A 22269-nucleotide genomic window follows, 5' to 3' on the forward strand; every position below is an offset into this window, starting at 1 on the left:
GATGCTCCAGCTGAGCCACACTGACCAGGGTTGTGGCTTTTAAATTTTAAATTAATTAGAATTAAATAAATTAACAATTCATTTCCTCGTAGTACAAGCCACATTGTAAGTGCTAGTAGCCACATACAATTGTTGCCATATTCATTATGGACAGGACATTTACATCATTACAGAGAGTTGTATTGGGCAGCACTAGTCTAGACTGTTGTAATACTGCTTATTTAATTACCTAACTTAAATCTAAGAACTTCACCATTCCCTTTAATCAAATTAATCACCTCTGAAAAAACTTAGTGGGCATATCCTTATTAAATAGGTGTATTAATTAAACAGAAACTCATTATATATTAATAGCCTCCATAATACTTTTATATATTTAATCTCTCCTTATCATTGTCTCCTTATTGTATTTAATATTCATTTGTACAGTCTTACTAACCTATTTAAACACATTTCCAGTGTATCAGGTTCTTTTTAGCTACTCATAATAGAAAATCTAATTGGCTTAACCAAGAAGGAAATCAATTGTTTGACTTGTAGTCAAGAGATAAGATGGACTTCAAGCTGTTTGACTTTCTCAATTATGTCATTGGGGATCCACTTGCTCCGTGCTTTTGGCACCTTTGTCTCAGAGTCTGGCAGATTTGCCCTCCTCATGGCCGCAGGGTGTTACACTTCTGTGTTCATGGCCAGTGGAAGATGGAGGGTGTACCTTTCCCCCAACTAAGCTCTTTCCTTCTGTCTTATTAGTCACGTGTTTATATCTGGAGCAGTAACAGCTACTAGAGCATGCCAAGAACTGATTAAATCGATTAGAATCTTCTGTGTAATTGAGATCAGATTTCTTTGAAACAGGTGGCCATCTAGAAGATTAGTAGATATTTAAAGAGTAAGCACTAGCCCTGGCTGGTGTGGCTCAGTGGATTGTGTGCCAGCCTGCAAACCAAAGGGTTGGCGGTTTGATCCCTAGTCAGAGCACGTACCTGGGTTGTGGGCCAGATCCTCAGTAGGGGATGCACAAGTGGCAATCACACATCAGTGTTTCTCACCCTCTGTTTTCCCCTACCTTCCCTTCTGGCTAAAATAAATAAATAAATTCTTTTAAAAAATAGAGAGTGTCGGTTTGGGGGAAGAAAGGGGGGAAAATGGGTACATCCTATGTGGGCAACTGTCACTGTCTGCCATATACATAAATCTATATCTGTCCTGTTGCTGTATTAGTCTCCTAATTCTAAAAAGTATTCTCTATGAACTATATTTATTTTTCTAAATACCTCCTATTTTTAAAGAGTAAGATGATATATTTAGGCTTTCAGGATATATCTCCTATATAGATACAAACTTTTCTTCTTCTGGACTCTAGCATTTTGGATGACGTGCCTCATGTTCTGCATTATGTTTTAGCCACTTGGTAAATATGTGTGTGTGTGTGTGTGTGTGTGTGTGTGTGTGCGCGCTCATAAAGATTTAAGGTCCTTTGGGCAGGAAATGTGTTTTACTTTCCTGTACATTCCCATACACTCTTAGCAACTCTGAAACTATTTATGGACTGAGTTATTTGTCATTAGAACTTATTTTTCACACAATATGGATTTACTACGTTATATTTGAACTTCGCATTTAAGTTGTCATATAGCTCACATACTGCCTTTATGATTTTAAAACTAATTTTTCAGAAATAATTTATGATAACTCAGTTTTTTATTTTTCAGGGGAATTTGGCTTACGGAGATCATCTTTATATTTTCTGAAGCCATCATATTGGTCAAAGAACAAAAGAAATTATAAGGAGTTATCTGAGGGCAATGTTAATGGGAACATTAGTTTTAGTGAAATTGTTGAGCCTGTTTCTTCAGAATTTACAGGAAAAGAAGCCATAAGGTATGATTCAATCTTTGACAATTTAGGCATAAGAACTGCTGATGGGACAATGCCCCGTTTAAATCCTATCTTTTAAATAACGTATGTAAGTAATGTATGTTTTTAAAACAGTGTTAATAAGGGCTACTTATATTTTAAGTTCTTATTTTCTTTGCAACCATTTAGAAAAAGGTTGCTGCTAGATTTGAAATGTTATGTTTCATAGAAAAAAATTGAAAGTAATAAAACTAGGTTTTTACTGAGTTATTTTAAACTTTGTCAATCAAAACATAATAATTATTAACTTTATAATTCGATTCAGGATATGTTGTCTAAGTTATATAATATTAAATTGTCCTCTGTTAATTTCATAGACTTTTAGGTATTGTGACATAATTAGAATATCAGTTTAATTTCTAAAGACCAAAGAAATTAATCACTATTTTTACTAGGTCAATCAAAACCAACTTAAATAATAATAACTAGAAAGCAAAAGGAAATACAAATTACAGGAAAAGTGAAGTATAATTTATTTTTTAAGTTTAAGAATAATATATAAAAGCTAGGGAGAGTGAATGAAATACTTAGGATATGATTAGTGGGCCAGTGGTCTGCCCTCTCAAGGGTAAAATTCAAACTGGTTAATAAAACTTAGGTAAAACATTTAAAGGGAAATGAGTGAATCACTTCACATTTGTAGAGAGTTTGAAATGTACACTGATGTGAATAAATAGCATTTGGTTTTTAACTTCCCTTAACTGATGTAACGAGTATTTGATGCAAGCAGAAAAGTATCAAAGATGAAAACAAATCTCTGAATTGCTTGAGTCAAATGCTTCACTTTGTTTTTAGAAGTTGGCTTATGAAAAATGAATGACTGGCATTTAAAATGGAGAGGAATACTGTATATTTCTCTTGAAGTTTCTTTAAACTACTTTTATAATTATTGTCAACTCTGGTTAATTATTTTAGTAGGAAGGGACTTTATTAGTATTTCTATGAAATATGACAGATTTAATAAAAATGTAGATGGAAACACACATTTATAAATTGCTTTAAATACTTAAAAGTAGAAAATGGTGTTTTTCAGAATCAGTGGTATTCAGAAGACATACAGAAAGAAAGGTGAAAATGTAGAGGCTTTGAGAAGTAAGTAGCTTTCTTACTATTCAGTCCACAGTATTAAAGTACAAATGGAAAAACAATTTGCATAATTTGTGGGAAATTTAAACAACTTTACCACAATTTTCTTTTTCCTTTAGGGATACTTATATTTATTTATGTGGTTAATATTCAAAATAAAACTAATATCAAAGTAGTAAAAGATAAAAGTAATATCAAGATGAAAAATATTCAACTATTTGAACAAATCTATGTCCATTTTCCATGTATTATCATTCATGTGTTTATGGGTTGGTTGCTTTTTTTTTCTTTTGACCTGCAAAGAGTTTCTCAACCTCACCACTACTGCTATTTTGGATCTAATAATTCTTTTTTGTGAGGGGTTGTCCTGTGAATTGTAGAATGTATAGCGATTTGTCATTCTGGGTTCTTCAGAACCAACAATATGTATAGTTGTATACACACATACAGAGAGCGAGTGAGCTGGTTGAGAGAGGGCAGGAGGGAAGAAGGGAAATTATGTTTAAGGAATTGGTTCATATGATTGTGGTTTCTGGCAAATTTGAAATGTGTAGGGCAAGCTGGCTGCTTGGAAACTCAGGCAGTAGTTGAAGTTGCAGTCTTGAGTCCAAAATTCATAGGGGCATCCAGCAGGCAGGCAGGAGGGTGGGAAACTCAGACGGATTTCAGAGGAAATCTATGCTATCATATTGAGTTAGATTTCTCCTCCAGGAAACCTGTTTTTGCTCTTTGGGCCTTTGACTGATTGGATGGAGTTCACCAGTGTTACTGTGGGTAGTCTTTTAATTTTTTTTAAGATTTTATTTATTTATTTTTAGAGAGCGGGGAAGAGAGGAAGAAAGAGAAAGAAAGAAACAATGTGAGGTTGCCTATCATGTGGTCCCCACTGGGGACCTGGCCCGCAACCCAGGCATGTGCCCTGACTGGGAATCAAACCAGTGACCCTTTGGCTCGCAGCCCGTGCTCAATCCACTGAGCCACACCAGCCAGGGCTAATCTTCTTTACCGAAAGTCAGCTGACTGTAAATGTCAATCACATCTATAAAATACCTTCATAGCAACATTTACTTTAGTGTTTGACCAAATAGCTGGGTGTCATAGCTCTAGCCAAACTGATACATAAAATGTACAAGCAAAAGCAGCATCCCTGGTCTCTACCTACTGTATACCCCTAGTAGCCTCCCTCTTCCTCAGGTGTGACCACCAGAAACATCTTCAGGCCTTCCCAGATGCTTCTGGGGATTAGGTGGGAGGTGAAGGGGGAATGTTAACCCCCAACCCCTACTGGAGAACCATTGGCCCAACATACACTGATTTTTCTAGATACCTTTCATTTTATTATTTTCAAATTTATTGCCAGAAATTTGTTTAAAGTCTTTTCATGTTACTAAGATCTGTAGGGTTTGTTTTCTTCCTTCCTGCCTTTCTTTCTTTCTTTCATGGTTTTTCAGTAAAAAAAAATCTCTTAAAAGAACGAACTTTTGCCTTTGTTGATCCTGTGTATTATAAATTTGTTTTCTGTTTTCTAATTTTTTTTCTTTCTTGTTTTATTGTTTTTGACTTTACGTTTAATTCTGTTTCCCCCCTACATTCTTAAGATAGATACATAGATCATTTTATAATGATGAATTTTAAATATGTAAATTTTCATTTAAGCATGGTATTAGCTGCATTGCACAAGTTTTGACAGGTTGTTTTCATTATTCAGTTTTAAATATTTCTAATTTTCACTGTAGTTTTTTTGAATGGGTTATTTATGTTTTGATTTTAAGTATATGGTGATTTATATTTATCTCACATAATTCCACCATAGTCAGACAATATAGCATTATTATTTATTTTTAGCCTTTTGAAATTTATTGGGATTAGGTGGCCCAACATGTGGGTCAGATTTTGTACACATTCTGTGAGCACTCGCACAAAATGCATGTCCTGCAGTTGTGTGTTGTGTTTCATAACCAGTCAAGTTGATTAGTTGTGTTTTGAAATCTTCTGTATGTTTACCAATTTATTTTTTGTGGAAGCACTTCTATCATTTATTGAGAGAGAGAAATAAAAAATAACAATCTTCAATTATGATTGTGAATTTGTCTATTTTTTTGCACTTATGCTATTGCTTTTTTAAAAAAGTGTCTTTTTTAAAAAGAATTTATTTTTACAGAGAAGGGAAGGGAAGAGAGAAACATTGATGTGTGAGAGTAACATCAGTGGGTTGCCTCTTACATGCTCCCCAACCGGGAATGGGGGCCTGGCCCACAACCCGGGCTTGTGTCCTGACCGGGAATTGAACCGGCAACCTTTTGGTTTGTGGGATGATGCCTGACCCACTGAGCCATACCAGTCAGGGCTGTCACTGTTTTCTTTTACATATTTTTCAGACCGTGTAATTAGATAACATACACTAGTATATTCATATATTCAGAGTTAGGGCTTCCTTTAGTCCAGTGATTTCATGATAACATGTTTTTTCACCATTTTTCTTTCAATCTATTGTTGAAAGTGTCTGTTAAGTACTGTATAGTTGTCATTGTAATTTCAAAATCTGATCTGAAAATCTTTTTCTTCTAATTAGAATGTTTAGTACATTTTCATTTAATGAGATTATTGTTATACTTGAGTTTTAATCATTTGTTACTTTGTTATTGTCTGTCTCCTTTTTCCTGTGTTTTTCTTTACTTTTACTGCTTTTCCTTTGGTTGAATATTTTGAACTTTTAAAAATATTTTTGACTTTTTAACTTTCTTTTTCTTACATTATAACTTAATAAAATACAAAAATCTTAAATGTACAGTTTAGTGAGTGTTTTACAAATGTATGTAGTCATGTAACCACTACCCAGACAGAGAACATCTTTAGCACACTGAAGGTTTGCTTATGCCCCTTTCCAGTCAATGCCATCCTGCCCTGGATGCAGCCACTATTCATTACGAGGTCTATCAGTGTGAATTGCTTTAGTCTGTACCAGAATTTCCTATTAGTGGAATAACCAGTGTTATGTCTAAGAGACTTATCCATTGTGCTTTATGGCATAGCACTTTGTTCTTTATCATTGCTGTCTAGTTTTCTTTTGCATGAATATACAAAGGTTTATTTTTTTCTTAATACAGTCATGCACCACGCAATGATGTTTTGGTCAATGATGGACCACATATTGAAGGTAATCCCATAAAATTACAAATGGAGCTGAAAAATTCCTATCACCTAGTGACATAGTAGCCATTGTAACATTGTAGCATTACTCATGTTTTTGTGGTGATACTGGTGGAAACTAACCTGTTGCACTGCAGGTTGTATGAGAGTATGGCTCTTTCAGTTGCTACACTCCATAGTGTTCACAAAATGATGAAATTGCCTAACAGTGCATTTCAGAATGTATGGCCATTATTAAGTAGTGAATGACTATACTTGAGTAGAATTTCTAGGTCACGAGTGTATGTTTAACTTTGTTAAGTACTTTGAACATTTTTCTAAAGTTGGTATCCTTTTGACCAGAAGGTATGACAGTTCCAATTGCTGTATGTCTTCGCCAACCTTTGGTATTGTCAGCTCTTCTAACTCTAGCTATTGTGGTGGAGTACAACAATATGTTAATTTAATTTGCATTTATCTAATAACCAGTGTTACTGATTGATGTTCATTGTTTATTTTTTGTTTTCAGCAGTTTTACTATAATAATATGTTACTATAATAATAATAATATAATAATATGCTGTTTATTATTTTACATTTGTTCTGCTTTGGCTGTATGGTACTTCTTCAATCTGAGGCTGATGTCTTTACTCTGTTTTAGAGAATTCTCAGCCATTTCTTTTTCAGTATTTTCTCCCTCTGTTTTTTTTTTAAAGATTTTATTTATTTTTAGAGAGGGGAAGGGAAGGAGAAAAAGCGGGAGAGAAACATCAGTGTGTGGTTGCCTCTCATGTGGCCCTACTGGGGACCTGGCCTGCAATCCAGGCATGTGTCCTGACTGGGAATCACACTAGCAACCCTTTGGTTCACAGCTAGTGCTCAGTTGCACTCTGTTTTTTTATTACATGCTATTACTTTCCGTTTTTATCCCATTTGTCTTTTGTTTTCTCTTTCCTGAAATTTTTTATACTTCTGTCTCTCTGTGCTGTAGTCTAGGTATTTTCTCCTGACTTTTCTTATTGTTCACTAATTTTCTCTATAGTTGGGTATAATCTGCTGCTAAACTATCTTTTGAAATCTTTTTCATTTATCTTTTACAGTTTTTATCTTTCTACTTTGTTCTTTTATATAGTTTTTAGTTCTTTGCCAGCATTCTCTTGTAAACATGGTACCATATGATTTTTAAATCACCTCTAAGTCTATTTCTATTGGTTTTTGGTCTTACCTTGCTTTCTCCTCCCTCGTTAATTTTGGCTAAGTGCTGCATATTGTGTACGAATAATTATAGAGATAATTTGATGCACTGGATAATGTAATCTTTGAAAGAGGACTCATTTTTGCTTCTGGTCTGCAGCTCCAGAGATACTAAATAAATCCCAGATCACCTTCATTAAATGAAAGGCTATATTTGCAGCAATGGCAAAAGTAGTTTACAGTTGTAATACAAATACAATAATGAATAAACAAAAACACAAAAATAAACTATTTTGTGTATTCACAACAGTACTACTTTTGTCCACCCCTGTATTTGAAAATGGGTTTCCAGATCCCTGTTTTCTGTCTTCCTTCATGATTGATTCATCCATTCAGTGACATTTTTTTGTTCTTTTTTTCTTTATTTATATTAAACCATTCAGGCATTAACCTAGCTGTTCCCATGCTAGGTCAGTGTCTAGTTCTTTTGCCAATATATTTAACATGCCTATAAATATCCTTGGGAACAAACTTTTGTCTGTTGATCAGTTTTAATTGCCTTGGAAATTCCCAAGACAAGGTATACAGACCTGCCCCTAATATTTTGTACACCCTCTAAATCAGTGTAATAAAAAAGTTTATTTTTATTACTTATTATTCATACTATTGACTATAACAAAGAATTATTATGCAATAATATTATGCACTTAAGTATGATGGTAACTTTAAATCTGGCTTTAAAGTTATTGACTTATGTCAGGATTGCTCAAGTAGTATGAATTATCTTGTATAGCTCAATAGAAATAAAAATTATATTTGAATCTTCTTTTTTCCTGAACTAGATTTGTCATTTGATATATACGAGGGTCAGATTACTGCATTACTTGGCCACAGTGGAACAGGAAAGAGCACACTGATGAATATTCTTTGCGGACTGTGCCCACCTTCTGATGGTGAGGGTTTTCTGACGTAAAAAAAAAAATCTCTGACTTGCTTTATTAGTATTATTAACTAAGGTGTTGGACATAGCATAATTACCCTTGAAATGTGTACTGATCAACTTTTGTCAATGATTTGGGACCAACATCTGTGTCTCTAAAGGTGTTTCATCTTTCCTGGGTTATAAACATTTGTTTCTCAGTAGGAAGTAAAAGATGATCCAGTCATGTTCAGTAAAGTGAAAAGGTTCTAATTTTGTACCTATTTTTATCAGATATTTTGTGTGTGTGTGTGTGTGTTGATTTTTCATTTTCAACAAAGGATAAATAAGTAAAAAGTTGGATATTAAATGAGACTTACAGACATTTCAGGTTGAGAAAATAGACACAGATTTCTAATTATACAATACTGTAGTTCAAAAGGAAAGCACAATACATGTCAATATGATTTCCTAAATTAGAATTTTTTTTAAATTTTATTTATTTATTTTTAGAGAGGGAAGGGAGGGAGACAGAGAGAGAGAAACATCAATGTGCAGTTGCTGGGGGTTATGGCCTGCAACCGAGGCATGTACCCTGGCTGGGAATCGAACCTGGGACACTTTGGTTCCCAGCCTGCGCTCAATCCACTGAGCTACGCCAGCTAGGGCCTCTAAATTAGAATTTTAAGAACAATATCTCAAACACATCATTGTTATATGTGATTGCCTTATAGGTAAGAATTGAACATGGCACTTCCATATTCCCACAATAAGCAAAGAGAGTGGCAATGCAATATTTTACTTTGAGAAAGGGCCAAATTTCTGTGTATCAAATCTGCATCTTTTTAAATGTAGTTTAACTTTTAAAAGTTTGTTGCTTATCTATAATTGTGTCCCTCTCTTATGGTAGTATACATTTATATGAGAATGTTTGATTTTTGTTTTGATCCTACATACATTATCACATTGGCGTAACAATTCTTGATTGGGATGCTTTTTGTATTAAGTTTATATAAGAAGAAGCTGGAATTCAGATTAAGTGATTTCTCAAGATCCCTCTGCTAGTTATTAGGGGAATATTTATATCTCTTTGTTCTCTCTACTGTTGTGTAATGCCTGGGAATGAAGGAACATTGTTACTGGAATGAAAGTGTGAATAATGTACCAGTTGAACTTCTGGCTCCTTGCTCTTTCTATTATGATTATGTCCTGAAAATGAGGGAAAATGAGATTGGAACATAAGTGGGAGTAAATCACCAACAGTATGAAAATGAGGGTGCATTGTATTTTCCAAATTTATATTAATTCTTACCTTATATGTCTACTATATATAAGTAATTGGACATTGTTAGTACATATTGAAGCATGTATGGTTTTTAATACTTAATATATTTAATATGAATTTAAAGATACATTTCGGTTTCAGGGTTTGCATCGATATATGGACACAGCGTCTCAGAAATAGACGAAATGTTTGAAGCAAGAAAAATGATTGGCATTTGTCCACAGTTAGATATACACTTTGATGTTTTGACAGTAGAAGAAAACTTATCCATTTTGGCTTCAATCAAAGGAATACCAGCTAATAATATAATACAAGAAGTACGTTATTCATGTTGAAACCTTTGCTTTTATTTCCTGTAAATCAATAGGCTTTTATAGTAACTTGCATAATAAATCTTTTTATAACCTGTTCTGAATCAATAAACAAAATCATTACAAAGAATTGCAACTTTAAGTAAAAGTTTTTGCACACAAAATTGTCATTGTTTTATTGGGAGGCCACTAGTATATAGGTATTTCTTTTCTTTCACATCACCCATACAGCTTTTGCGCTGATTCTCTTCCCCGCTACCCAGGAGCTCACACGAAAGTAAAACAGACCTTTCCAGCAGGAATCTTTGTATCTGTTACTTTGAAATTATGTATGAATATTGTCAAAATTAAACTGTATACTAAAACAGCATTTTAAAAGTTGATGTTAAAATTGGAATGCAAAAACTAATATTGATAATTATGTAAATGGTGTGGTTTAAAAAATAACATTATTCATGCTTTACTTTTACAGGTGCAGAAGGTTTTACTGGATTTAGACATGCAGGCTATCAAAGATAATCAAGCTAAAAAGTTAAGTGGTGGTCAAAAAAGAAAACTGTCTTTAGGAATTGCAGTTCTTGGGAATCCAAAGGTAAACAAATATTATTGTCACTGATGAGACCATTTTAAATTGTTAAATAAAAAAATGGTGGGTTGTAGGAAGATATATACACACACATTATAAAATGTAAACACCCATAATTACTGTATGTTATTATAAATGTAATTATAGTCATAAGGTTTTAAAATTGTAGTCAGAAAGATATATAACATCTTCATGATCATGTCCACCTTTAGGAAAAGGAATGGAAAGGATGGCCTTTAGTTATATCTACAGTGTTTTGTTTCTTTAAAAAAAAGATCTGAGGAAAATATGGCCAGAAATAACATTTGTTAAATTTCTCTGGTGGCTATAACAGTACTGTTCTTTTATTCTCTACAATTTTCCATATATCTATAATAGTTCATAATAAAATTTTTGAAATAGAACAAAATCAAAGGAATAGTTTAGTTTTTCACCATCCTTCTGATTTAATTTTGTATGTGTCTCTTTTGTGCTGTTCTCTGCCCTGTGGAAACAGGACTAGTTGATAGACTGCTTTGTAAGGTGCTAGGAGGCTGCTGTGTACACACATGCCTGCAGCCAGGAGAGCTGTTGGTCCCTACCATCCTTTCACTCTTGCCCTTGCTGCTGCAGTTTGGGGGCGACTCTGGGTTCTGAGTCAAGGGATTGCTTCCCTTGAACCATAATACAGGATATATTCCTCTAGTAAGCAGTTGGTATATTTACAGAATTTAATTGTTCAGATAAAAGCAGTATACTTAATGCTTTGTTTTTATTTATCTGATTGTCAGTACATGTATATATATTATAGATATTAGTCTTTTATAATTAAACCAAGGAAAACATTCATATGCCAAACTGATCATTTTTAAAATCTGTGCTCACATGAGTGAACTACTCAGATCTAATAGACTTCCAATTGGAAATAACAATTAGAAATGGGGGAACTTTTCAGTCCACATATAAATTTTAGATATTTTAGTTCTCATGAGGATTCTCTGCCCCCTCTACCCTGTTTCATGCAGATACTATTGCTAGATGAACCAACAGCTGGAATGGACCCCTGTTCTCGTCATATTGTTTGGAATCTTCTAAAATACAGAAAATCTAATCGAGTTACAGTGTTTAGTACTCATTTCATGGATGAAGCTGACATTCTTGCTGGTGAGATTTTTACTTTATCTTTGAAGGATGAGGTCATGGGGCCAAATGGAGGTTGGACATAGAGATGCCAAATTTTGAGGAATGAAGAAGCTGATGCTTTTAATAAGAAAAGGTTTAAAAAGTTTTTTAAATTACATATATTTGTGTTGGGGAGGCTGACAGACTACTCAAGGTTAAATCATTTGCTAGGAGAACTCACAAACATCAGCACGGTCATGCTCATGCATATGGGTTCATTACAGGGAGACTAAAAGGTACAAAGCAAAGTCAGCACGTTGAAAAGGCACACAGGACAAAGTCCGGAGGAAACTAGACACAAACTTCCAAGAATCCTCTCCTAGCGGAGTCACATAGGATATGCTTCATTTGTCTAGCAATGCATTGTTAAGAATGTGTGTGGAATGTCTACTAGGGAAGCTCATTAACACTCAGGGCCTAAGGTTTTTGTTGGGCATGGTTGTGTAGGCACCCTCTGCCTAGTATATACCCAAATTACGACTCCCGGAACAAAAGCAGGTGCTAAGTATACTCTACATTGCTTGTGAAGTTTAAGTACAGTGAGCCACCTCTAACTGTTTTAGGAATGGTGGGAACACTCCTAAAATCCAGGTTTCCAGACACGAGTTAAGAACCAACATTGTAAGCAGGGCTCTCTAATAATAATAGTCTCAGGTCTGCTGTGTTAACTGTTTTCTGCACAATTCTCAACACAAACACATGTATAACAAAAAAAATCCAACACATGATTTTAATAACTGTGACAAGATCCAGGAGTTTGAAATTCTAGAGCAACATCTTTCTGTTTATAATATATAGACAGAAAACTTTGGTGTGCCATTCGTTTTTCCAGTAGTATTTCTGTTTTTAAAAAAAAACTAATATTTTATTTTTGTTGCCTTTTTGTTATTGTTTTTCCCTCTGGTTACAAAGGAAATCATGAAAGTGCTTGCATTAGTAAGTCTTAGGAAGAGACACATATTTGGAAGAGTTTTAGGAAAGTAGACGGTAGTGTTAGACAGCCTGGGTATACTTCATGGCCTTGTCATTTAATATGTGAAACGTGGACACATTGTGTGTTTTCTCATCACCTCAATGGACTCATCTGAAGAACAGGTGATGCTAACCTAGTGTCTTCCTCATAAAGTTGTGATAATCTAGCCAGCCAATACATTGGTTCTCATGTGATAACCCATAAAATATGAATGCCAATTGTTAATGCTTTTACTAACTTAAAAATTGAAAAACGCAAATCTCTGTTTGCAGATAGGAAAGCTGTCATATCACAAGGAATGTTGAAATGTGTTGGTTCCTCACTGTTTCTCAAAAGTAAATGGGGGATTGGCTACCGCCTGAGGTATCTATTCATTCTTTATTAGCTCTATTCTATATTATATTCTTGATCTATTGATATTATATTTAGGGCTTGCCATAATGTGCTTTGGCCCTTTTTTTTTTTTATGGCACTCACTTTAATTGAAAGCATTCAGAGATTACTTTTGGTTATTTACTGAGTAATCATAAAAAATTATGGTTTTTGTTTTTTTCTAGCATGTACATAGACAGATACTGTGCCACAGAATCTCTGTCTTCTCTTGTTAAACAACATATACCTGGAGCTACTTTACTGCAGCAGAACGACCAACAGCTTGTGTATAGCTTGCCTTTAAAGGACATGGACAAATTTTCAGGTATTACTTTCAATTTCTGGGTTGTTAAACCAGGATCTTGCACTGGGAATAGATATTCTTGCTCTACCTTGTTTACTCTTCTGTGTAATATTCACATGCTCCCAGGTGGCCAGAGTTAATAATCCATTTCTGCCTTATTTGCTTTAGAAAGTCAGAAATACTACTAGCTAACATGTTTCTTTTTTCACAAAGAGCATGCAGGAAACTGTAACTAGTCTGTTAACTTAAGTAAATAACTGTGTTTGCTTTGTTGTCAGGAAAGAAATTGCTCCATGTACTTGTATGTATACATGTACATATATTCACACACACATATATTTGTATATACACATATATACATACACACATATAGTTGTGTATGTCCTCAAGTGCTTTTCCATTTTCTTGGTTTCAGATAAAATCCATGATTGTATGGTAAACCACTGAATTATTTTAAATGTGGCCCTAGTTTTCCACTTTATAGTGAGGAAGGAATTCAAATTCAGTTTCCTGTATCTGTTTAGGGATCTCTTAAGAACCAAAAGGATATTAGTAATGTGCATATATGTGCAGAATTTCCATAGCATTTATCTCGTAATCAGATAGAAGCTTTTGTGTTAATTGGTTTCTTTCAAGAATTAAAACAAAATCATTAACCAGGAGGAAGTACCTATGCCAACCTAACATACCCTGCCTATCACTCTGTCTGTAAAATATTTCCTTTAACTCATAATATGATAAATATCTAACAGATATATTTCTATAAACAAACATTCCTTGGAGTTTTTACCAATTAAAAAGAATGTTAAAAGGGCCCCAAGGCCAAAAAGTTTGAGAACCACTGTGCCAGTGGAGTAAATTCAGACATATCCTATTTTTAAAGAACATTTTTAGAATAATTCATGATAGTATGCCTAACTACATGACATTCTGTCATATTCTCTTCTAGGTTTATTTTCTGCTCTAGACACACATTCAAGTTTGGGTGTTATTTCTTATGGTGTTTCCATGACAACTTTGGAAGATGTATTCTTAAAGCTAGAAGTTGAAGCAGAAATTGACCAAGCAGGTAAAAACAAAAGTAACAAAATGTTTTAGGCAGTGCACCAGACAGATGGCAAGTAAGACAAGTAGTTATAAACATGTGAAATTTATGTTTTAGGAAAGAAAGGGCTGAAATCAACAGGTAAATAAGTAATTGAGATATTTATTAATAGCGATAGGAGTTATGAAGGAAATAATAGGGTGGTCTTGGTAGGGAGATAACTTTAGATTGTGTTTTCAAGGAGGACTCTGCTGAGATGAAACTCAAACTGAGACCTGGAAGGCAAGAAAAGTCCAGGTGAGGATTTTGTTGCAGAGCTTTCCAGATAAAGGGAACTGCTACTGCAAAGGTGTTAATTGAGGAATGAGCTGAATGTCTTTGGTGACTGACAAGGGCACCAGGGCAGGAGTTGAGTGAGCCAAGAAGGCCGGAGGGGTCTGCAAGGGCCCCGATCATCCTTGAACATCTGGAAAAGAATTTGGGTTGTTTTCCTTGTGCTGTGTGAGGCTATCAGAGAACTTCAAAGCAAAGGAGTAAATGATGGTTGTTGAATGATGAGTGGGTTGTAAAGGAAGCGTGGAAGCGGGAAGACCAGTCAGAAAAATTAGCTTCAACTAGGATGGTAGTGAAAATAGAGAAATGTGAACAGATTTGGGTTATAGCAGTGATACTGGTGATGACTGCTGATGGATTAAGTGTTAGGAACTGGGGAAAGGGAAGAATCAAGAATGATTTCTAGCTTTCGGCTTGAGAACTGGGAATGGAATTGCCATTTCCTAAGAATGGGGAAGAAGCAGGTTTGTGGAAAGAGGGAATTTAGGCCTGTATTTTGGCTTTATTGTTTCAGATGCTTATTAGACATACAAGTGGTATAGTGGGCAGTTGGGTTCACATACTTGGAGCTAAGTGAAAAATATTAATTCTGGAGTTACTCATATATAAATGGTGCCACGGGATTGACTGGAATCACTTAGGTGCAGAGTGTAGATAAAAATAGAGGGCCAAGCCCTGAAGTAGAGCAATGAAGGGCCAAAAGGGGCTAACTGAGGAGGAGCCGAAAAAGATGTTAAAAGCTGAGACAAAATGGCATTTTAGGAAAGAGAGAGTGAGCAATTTTGTGTTGACTGCTGTGAAGAGTAAGATGAGAACACAAGAGATGTTTTTGGTAAAATAGAAGACACTGAGGCATGTGGCAGTGTGGAAGCCAGTGGTAACCTTGACAAGAGCCATTTCAGTGCAGTCAAGATCAAAGCTGAATCTGTGGAGTGTAAGGTGAGATTGTGAGTTGAGACGTGTAATGACTGAAGTGGCAGGATGGTGCAGTGGAAGGTCAGGGAGAAAAGGAAATGGGTGCTTCCCTCCAATGTGGAGACAGTAGAAAAGTCAAGTTTATGATGAGGACATCATATCAGATCATAGTCGGAGGGAAATTTCACATAAAAATTTTGGATCTTATGCAGTTGGAGAGAGAACAAGATCTTAAATTTGAGTATGCATCCAGTTTGATGAAATGGAGTGGAGATAAAGGTATGGGGGTAGAGGAAAGAGAGGAGGTTAGAAGTCAGGATGTAGCATGCATTATCAGTGAATATGTTTGCAGTAACTCGGAGAGTGGGAGAGAATTAGACGGGGAAGATGCCTGTGCATGTAGTGCTTGTACCTATGGATTTTGAGGTATATGAAGTAGTTTGTAGAAGTGTTTGAGTAGTGGGAATAAAGCTAAGAAGGGTGTACTCTGTTTAGCTATTGCTGGATTTTTTTCCATAGTACCATTAAGTCCGCCGTAAAAAATAAATTTCCTTCTAACATCAGCTTGCCTTTAGTTTGGCCAATTTTAAGTGTTTTACTTTTAAGTGTTAGTATATATCAAATTCATGGAAGGTGAGTTGGTGCTTACTGAACACCATGATTGTGTTGTTCAGTATTGAGCACCTGCTTTTAATTTGATTAGTTTGCTGAATCAGGGAAGAGAGGGATTAGACTGTTCATCTTATAAAGTCATCCATCTAAACTGTTGATTTGGTAGGATGCCAGAACAGCCAGGTTGTGCATAAATGTTATCTTATGCATTATCTCATTCCACTCTTTAAAATTTTAATGTTTATTCATGTTTAACATTTAGCATAAGTCTAAAAAGTCTTTGTGGCTCATACTGAAGCCAGTTTCCATCTTAATTATTATTTTTTAAATCTGTTTGAAGTTAAGTCACTGTTATAAAAATAACACTGTGATTTCTGTTCCTCCTTGATTAGTTTTGTCTGTTTTTGGCCTAATGGAATCACTCATAGCAGGTCTCTTTTGTATTTGACTTCTTTTTTTATTCTTAATATTTTATTTATTTATTTTTAGAGAGAGGAAAAGAGAGAAAAAAGGAGGGAGAGAAACATCATTATGTGGTTGCCTCTTGTGCACGCCCTACTGGGGACCTGGCCTGCAACCCAGGCATGTGTCCTGACTGGGAATCAAACTGGTGACCCTTTGATTCTCAGGCCAGCACTCAATCCACTGAGCCACACCAGCCAGGGCTGTGTTTGACTTCTTTTACTTAATGTTATTCATACTACTATAAGATTCATACTACCGTACTTGAATAGTAGTTTGTTTACTTTCCTTGTTGTATACTATTTTATTACAGGAGTATTTCACAACTTACTTATTTATCACCTGTTGATAGCCTTTTGAATTCTTCCCACTTTATGACTATTCTAGATATGGTGCTCCCGAAGGATATTCTTCTATGTGTGTTTTGGTGAACATATGTACATATTTCAGTTGGGTTTATACCTAATAGCATTTCTTGGGTTGTAAGCTGTGCGTCTGTTCAGTTTTAATAGTATTGCCAAAGTATATGAGGGTTCCGTTTGCCCTACATCACTGCCATATGTGTGCTTCTTTATTTATTTACTTATTTTTTATATTGAATTTATTGGGATGACTTTGCTTAATAAAATTATACAGGTTTCAGGTATACAACTCTATAATACATCATCTGTATTGCATGTTCACTACCCCAGGTCAAATCTCCTTCCATCACCATTGATCCCCCCATGTGCTTCAGAAAGATTTTCATCTTTCTAAGGAATGTATCATAATTTTCTACCTTTTTATTTTGTCTTGGCAAATAGATTACAGTGTATTTACTCAGCAGCCACTTGAGGAAGAAGTGGATTCAAAATCCTTTGATGCGATGGAGCAGAGCTTACTCATTCTTTCCGAGACCCGGGCGTCTCTAGTGAGCACCGTGAGCCTTTGGAGACAGCAGGTGCACACGGTAGCCAAGTTTCATTTCCTTACCTTGAAACGCGAAAGCAAATCCGTGAGATCAGTGTAAGTATGTCACTTTTTACCTGATACATTGTTTTTTTAAGGATACAAATGTGTTTACCATTTTAATTTGTAAAATGTAGACATATGTAAGTAATCTCTGTGGTTTTGAAAGATTAAAACTATAACTTCATGTGTCAGAGAGAAAAATATACTATGGTAATTTCATCAAACACTGTTAGAACCTTACCCTTTTTTAAACTAGCAGTTTTTGTCTTATTTATAAAATAATAGAGTGACATAATATTCTCTAATTGTGTAAAATTTTTGAATTACTGTCACTGTTTTTAAATTTTATTCTGTTTTCATAATTATTTTGCATCTGTTACTAATACATATTAGTAAACAGCAGGATGAATAAGTTTTACCGCCCGCCATTCATTAGATGAAGACACTGAAATACGAAGGAGGCTCTGCAGCTGCGAGAGCAGGGATCTAAATGACGTCCTTTTCACTTACCTTCCCTGTTCTCTGTGAGGGTCCCATACGGTGCTGGGGTGCTAGGCAATTGAATTGTTTGGAAATGCTATTAAGTACTTTAACATACCATACACCTATCTTGTTAGATTCAAAATAGCAGTAGAAATAAAACTCAATCAAGAATCAAGAGCTTTGTTATATGTTTGAAATATGCTGAATTCACTTACTTTTTTGGTCCAAATTTATTATCAAATAAATATCTGATATATTCCTCTGTCAGCATTACTGAAAGAATATATATGTTTCAGTTTATTTGAACATTACCCTCATATTTCCTGAAAAACAGTAGAAGTATCTTACTTAGCTTGGGCTGCCATAATAAAATAATATAGACTGAGTGGCTTGAACAACAGAAATTTATCATCTCGGAGTTCTAGAGGCTGGAGGTCAGGTCAGGGCCCCAGCATGGTCCATGTGCGGTGAGGATTCCCGCTTCCTGGCTTGCACGCGGACCACCACCTTGCTGTGGAGCCCACGTGAGCTCTGCGCACCTGCGGAGAGGGAGACGGCACAGAGCAAGCCCTCCTGTGTCCCTTCACGGGGTCCCCACCTTCACGACCTCATTTAACCCTGAGTATTTCCCAAGGGCCTCATTTCCAAATACTATCACATTAGAGGTTAGGGCCCCAATGTATGAATTGGGGGGAAGGGTGACTCATTCAGTTCATAGCAAAAACTTGTTCTGTAGTCAAATATGCATTTGACCATTTATACCTTTAGGAGATTATTTTATATTTCCTTTCTTAAAGAATTGTTCATTAGCATAATAAAACACAGGAGAGGTTGTATGGTAACGAAATTACATCAACTTTATTTAACCTGCAGTTTCCAAATTTGTCTTTTTTGTGTGTTGTGTTTTGTTTTGTTTTGAAAGATGCAGGAAAATCAGTGTCTTTAGGAAAAATAATATTAAAATAAAGCAAAAAAGATGGTTACAAACACAGGACACTTGAAGCCCAGAGCTACAATACATCTTTCTATTGTCATTAAAATAGGATACAAAAAGCAAACTTGCCCACATATTTCCTTGTTCTTTCTGGTATGACACCCCCTCCCAAAGCAGCAGATACATTGTGACTGTTCCTGGGAAACCCCCCCTTGGTCCTACCTGAAATCTTTTTGCCTACAGACTCACATTTCACCATCACTAATGCTCTCAAAAATTTACTGAGTGTCACAGGTTCGATTCCCAGTCAGGGTACATGCCTGGGTTGCAGGCCGTGACCCCCAGCAACCCCACATTGATATTTCTCTCTCTCCCTCTCTATCTCCCTCCCTTCCCTCTCTAAAAATAAATAAATTTAAAAAAACCTTTAAAAAAATTCACTCTGTAGAATCACAAATATCTGAAAGAAAGTTGCTGGGGAGCGAGACCCAGCCCCTCCTCTGGACAGCAGTGAGGCCCGCAGGGGCCTGCCCTGCTCCTTCCTCAGAACCCCCAGCATCTCCCTAGAGACTCACCAGCCCCAAATCCAAATCCTATCATTCAAACGTTTTTTAATCATGAATTTTTTAAACTTAAAACACCTATTATTATGGAACTGGAGTTTCATGCAATATGCTTTTGGAAATGCTGATGTAGGTATATTTACAACAAGGTAAGAAAGATTTTTTAAAAAATTGTAGGGTTTCTGAGAATGACAGAATATTTAAGCGTGATAATCCAAGCTCTCTCTGCCTACCTGGGACACACATCACATACAGTGTGGAGCTATTTCCCCCAATGAGATAGAAAGGTGACTGCCTTCCAGACAGAAGGGCATTTTGAATGGGTAACAGAATTATGTAGTGGGTCAGCTGCCAGTAATGATCCTTATAACTGACTCTAGCACATGTTGTTTTGCAGTTAGGATAAAATTTCAAAGTTATCAATTATTCAAAGTTTCACTGTATTTTTATTTTCTTATATCTGAAATATTTTTATATCACACATTTTCTAAAATGCAAGGACAGTAATTATCAGCCTGTTCTCTATTTCAGTGTTTTTGGACAGTGACCAGAGGGGAGAAGGGAAGGAATTTCAGGGGAAAAAGGGAAGGGTTGACAAGAACAAGTATAAAGGACACATGGACAAAAACTAAGGTGGGGGTGGAAATGGGAGGGAGGTGGGGAGGGCTGGGGGCGGTGGGCTGGAATGGGAGTAAAAGGCAGAAAACTGTACTTGAATAACAATTAAAATAAAAAAAAAGGACAGTAATTAAGAATAGAGAGAGAGCAGGAAATAGTTTCTATAAGAGAATAGAGATGAAAATTTGACATAATGTCTGGTTCTTTAAAAGCTGTAACTGCGTATTTATAAACCGTATAAAATTTCAGAGTAACTTTGATCTAAAATATGCTTTTATAACCTTTAATTTTGTCATTAAATACTGAATTTCTATTGAATATTGTCATGAGATCGTTTTGGAGAGTAGAAATTCTACTGAAAAGAGCTATGTTTTACAAGTTTTTCCCTTTAACTTTAAAAAAAAAAAATAAGTACCTCTTAACTGTCATGGAAAGGAACATTTTAAAAACAGATTTACATGTTAATGTGCCTTGAGTTGTGTTATCTTTTTTCCTTTCAGGTTGCTTCTGCTTTTAACTTTTTTTGCAGTTCAGATTTTTATGTTTTTGGTGCATCGCTCTTTTAAAAATGCCGTGGTTCCCATTAAACTTGTTCCGGACTTATATTTCCTAAAACCTGGAGATAAACCTCATAAATACAAAACCAGTCTGCTTCTTCAAAATTCTACTGGTGAGAGTGTGTGAAGGTCTGTGAATGTGTGTTGGTTGGGGTGTAGGGGTGAGGGGGAAGACGGGGCCAAGGTACGGATTTTAGGAATGTATGTAAGTTAAAGGCATGTTGTGTCTGCACAAATCTAAATTTAATAAGAGTCTTTATTGTGGCTGAGCTATATATTACAGAAATGAAATTTTGGTTAAAGTATAGATGACAGTTTTAAAAAATATTCTAATTTATATTGCTTATAATCATAGAGTTTCCTTTTTTAATAGTAGCAGCATTATTCTGAAACATGCTGGAGTAGCATGTTTCACTCAAAGTTTGTGATGAGCAAAATAAATTTCAAAAGTTGGAAACACTCACTTTAGAATTACTGCATGTAATATTTATTGCAGTATAGCCAAAATTTTCAAGGGCTATCTGGAAAATCAGAAGTAAGAATAAGTGCCTTAGGTGTAAATATTTATAATTAAATACATTACATTTGCAGTGGCTATTTGGATTATTCTTATTATGTAACTGTCACATATGAAGAATAATTTAAAAACACATGGCCTGAGCAACAAGCAGAACAAATTAAAAAAACAACTGGCATAGGATTCTGCTTGTCAAAATAATAAAACCAAATGCAGACTTTTATTCCTACATGATCAGTAGTTCCTTCAACATCTCCCATCTGCAAAGATAGTTTGTACAGTAGTCCCAGGGGCTTGAAGAACAAGTCTAGATTAGCTAACTGGCAAACTTGCAGCAAAACAGTAGCCTCTTCATTAGCTTACCTTGCTGAAATATGTTAAAAGTTGTATTTCATACAACCCTTTCTATACTCCAAAACTCTTTAGGGTTTAACATCTCCCCAGCACTTCACTTTTATTTTAGTATCTTTCCTTTCAATTCATTGTTAACTGAAGAGCTTTGCCTAGTGTTCAAATAATCATAGTTGGAGATGATTATAAATTACTCTTAAAATCATTTAATCTTAAAATATGGCTCTCAGTTTATTGTAAAACTTTTATTCTTTTGGAGGAAAAGTGTATTCAGTAATAGAAAACTACTTTTGATAGAAAATGTTATGTTTCGTAATTTTTTAATTTTATTATAATTCTTGTTTTGAGTTTTAATGCACATTTCATGTGACTAAAATGTGGTACTGCATGGAGCCTTATACTCTGATCCTGTGACATTTTTGTGTGTTTGGGGAATTGTGCATGTACCTCCAATCATTCTGCTTTGAGTTCACTCTGAAGTGATCCGCAGAAGTTCTAGTATTTTCAGTTTTGACCCTTCAGTTATATTTTAGTATTTCAGGAGTTGCTTACATATGTATCCCATATTTTTTTCGGCCTTATTGTTGGTCCTAGAAAAAGCCCTGTTTTCTTAAAGCATCATTGGCTCCTGTGTATACACAGTTCCCTTAGTTATAATACAGCTCTCTTCTCAAGAGTACAGAGCCACTCA

At 35.2% G+C, this 22269-nt stretch overlaps 1 protein-coding gene across 1 annotated transcript in view; it reads left to right on the forward strand.

Moving 5' to 3' along the window:
* Positions 1-22269, forward strand: part of ABCA5 (ATP binding cassette subfamily A member 5) — a 66889-nt gene that overhangs the window by 19700 nt on the left and 24920 nt on the right. Inside the window, 11 exon segments of the mRNA XM_028519881.2 lie at positions 1713-1881; positions 2951-3009; positions 8169-8279; positions 9672-9847; positions 10314-10433; positions 11432-11570; positions 12834-12924; positions 13119-13258; positions 14187-14306; positions 17408-17609; positions 20654-20823. Coding sequence (XP_028375682.1) covers positions 1713-1881; positions 2951-3009; positions 8169-8279; positions 9672-9847; positions 10314-10433; positions 11432-11570; positions 12834-12924; positions 13119-13258; positions 14187-14306; positions 17408-17609; positions 20654-20823 — 1497 coding nt within the window.

The sequence above is a fragment of the Phyllostomus discolor genome, chromosome 8 (genome assembly GCF_004126475.2).
Source record: "Phyllostomus discolor isolate MPI-MPIP mPhyDis1 chromosome 8, mPhyDis1.pri.v3, whole genome shotgun sequence".
In the NCBI taxonomy this organism is placed as follows: Eukaryota; Metazoa; Chordata; class Mammalia; order Chiroptera; family Phyllostomidae; genus Phyllostomus; species Phyllostomus discolor.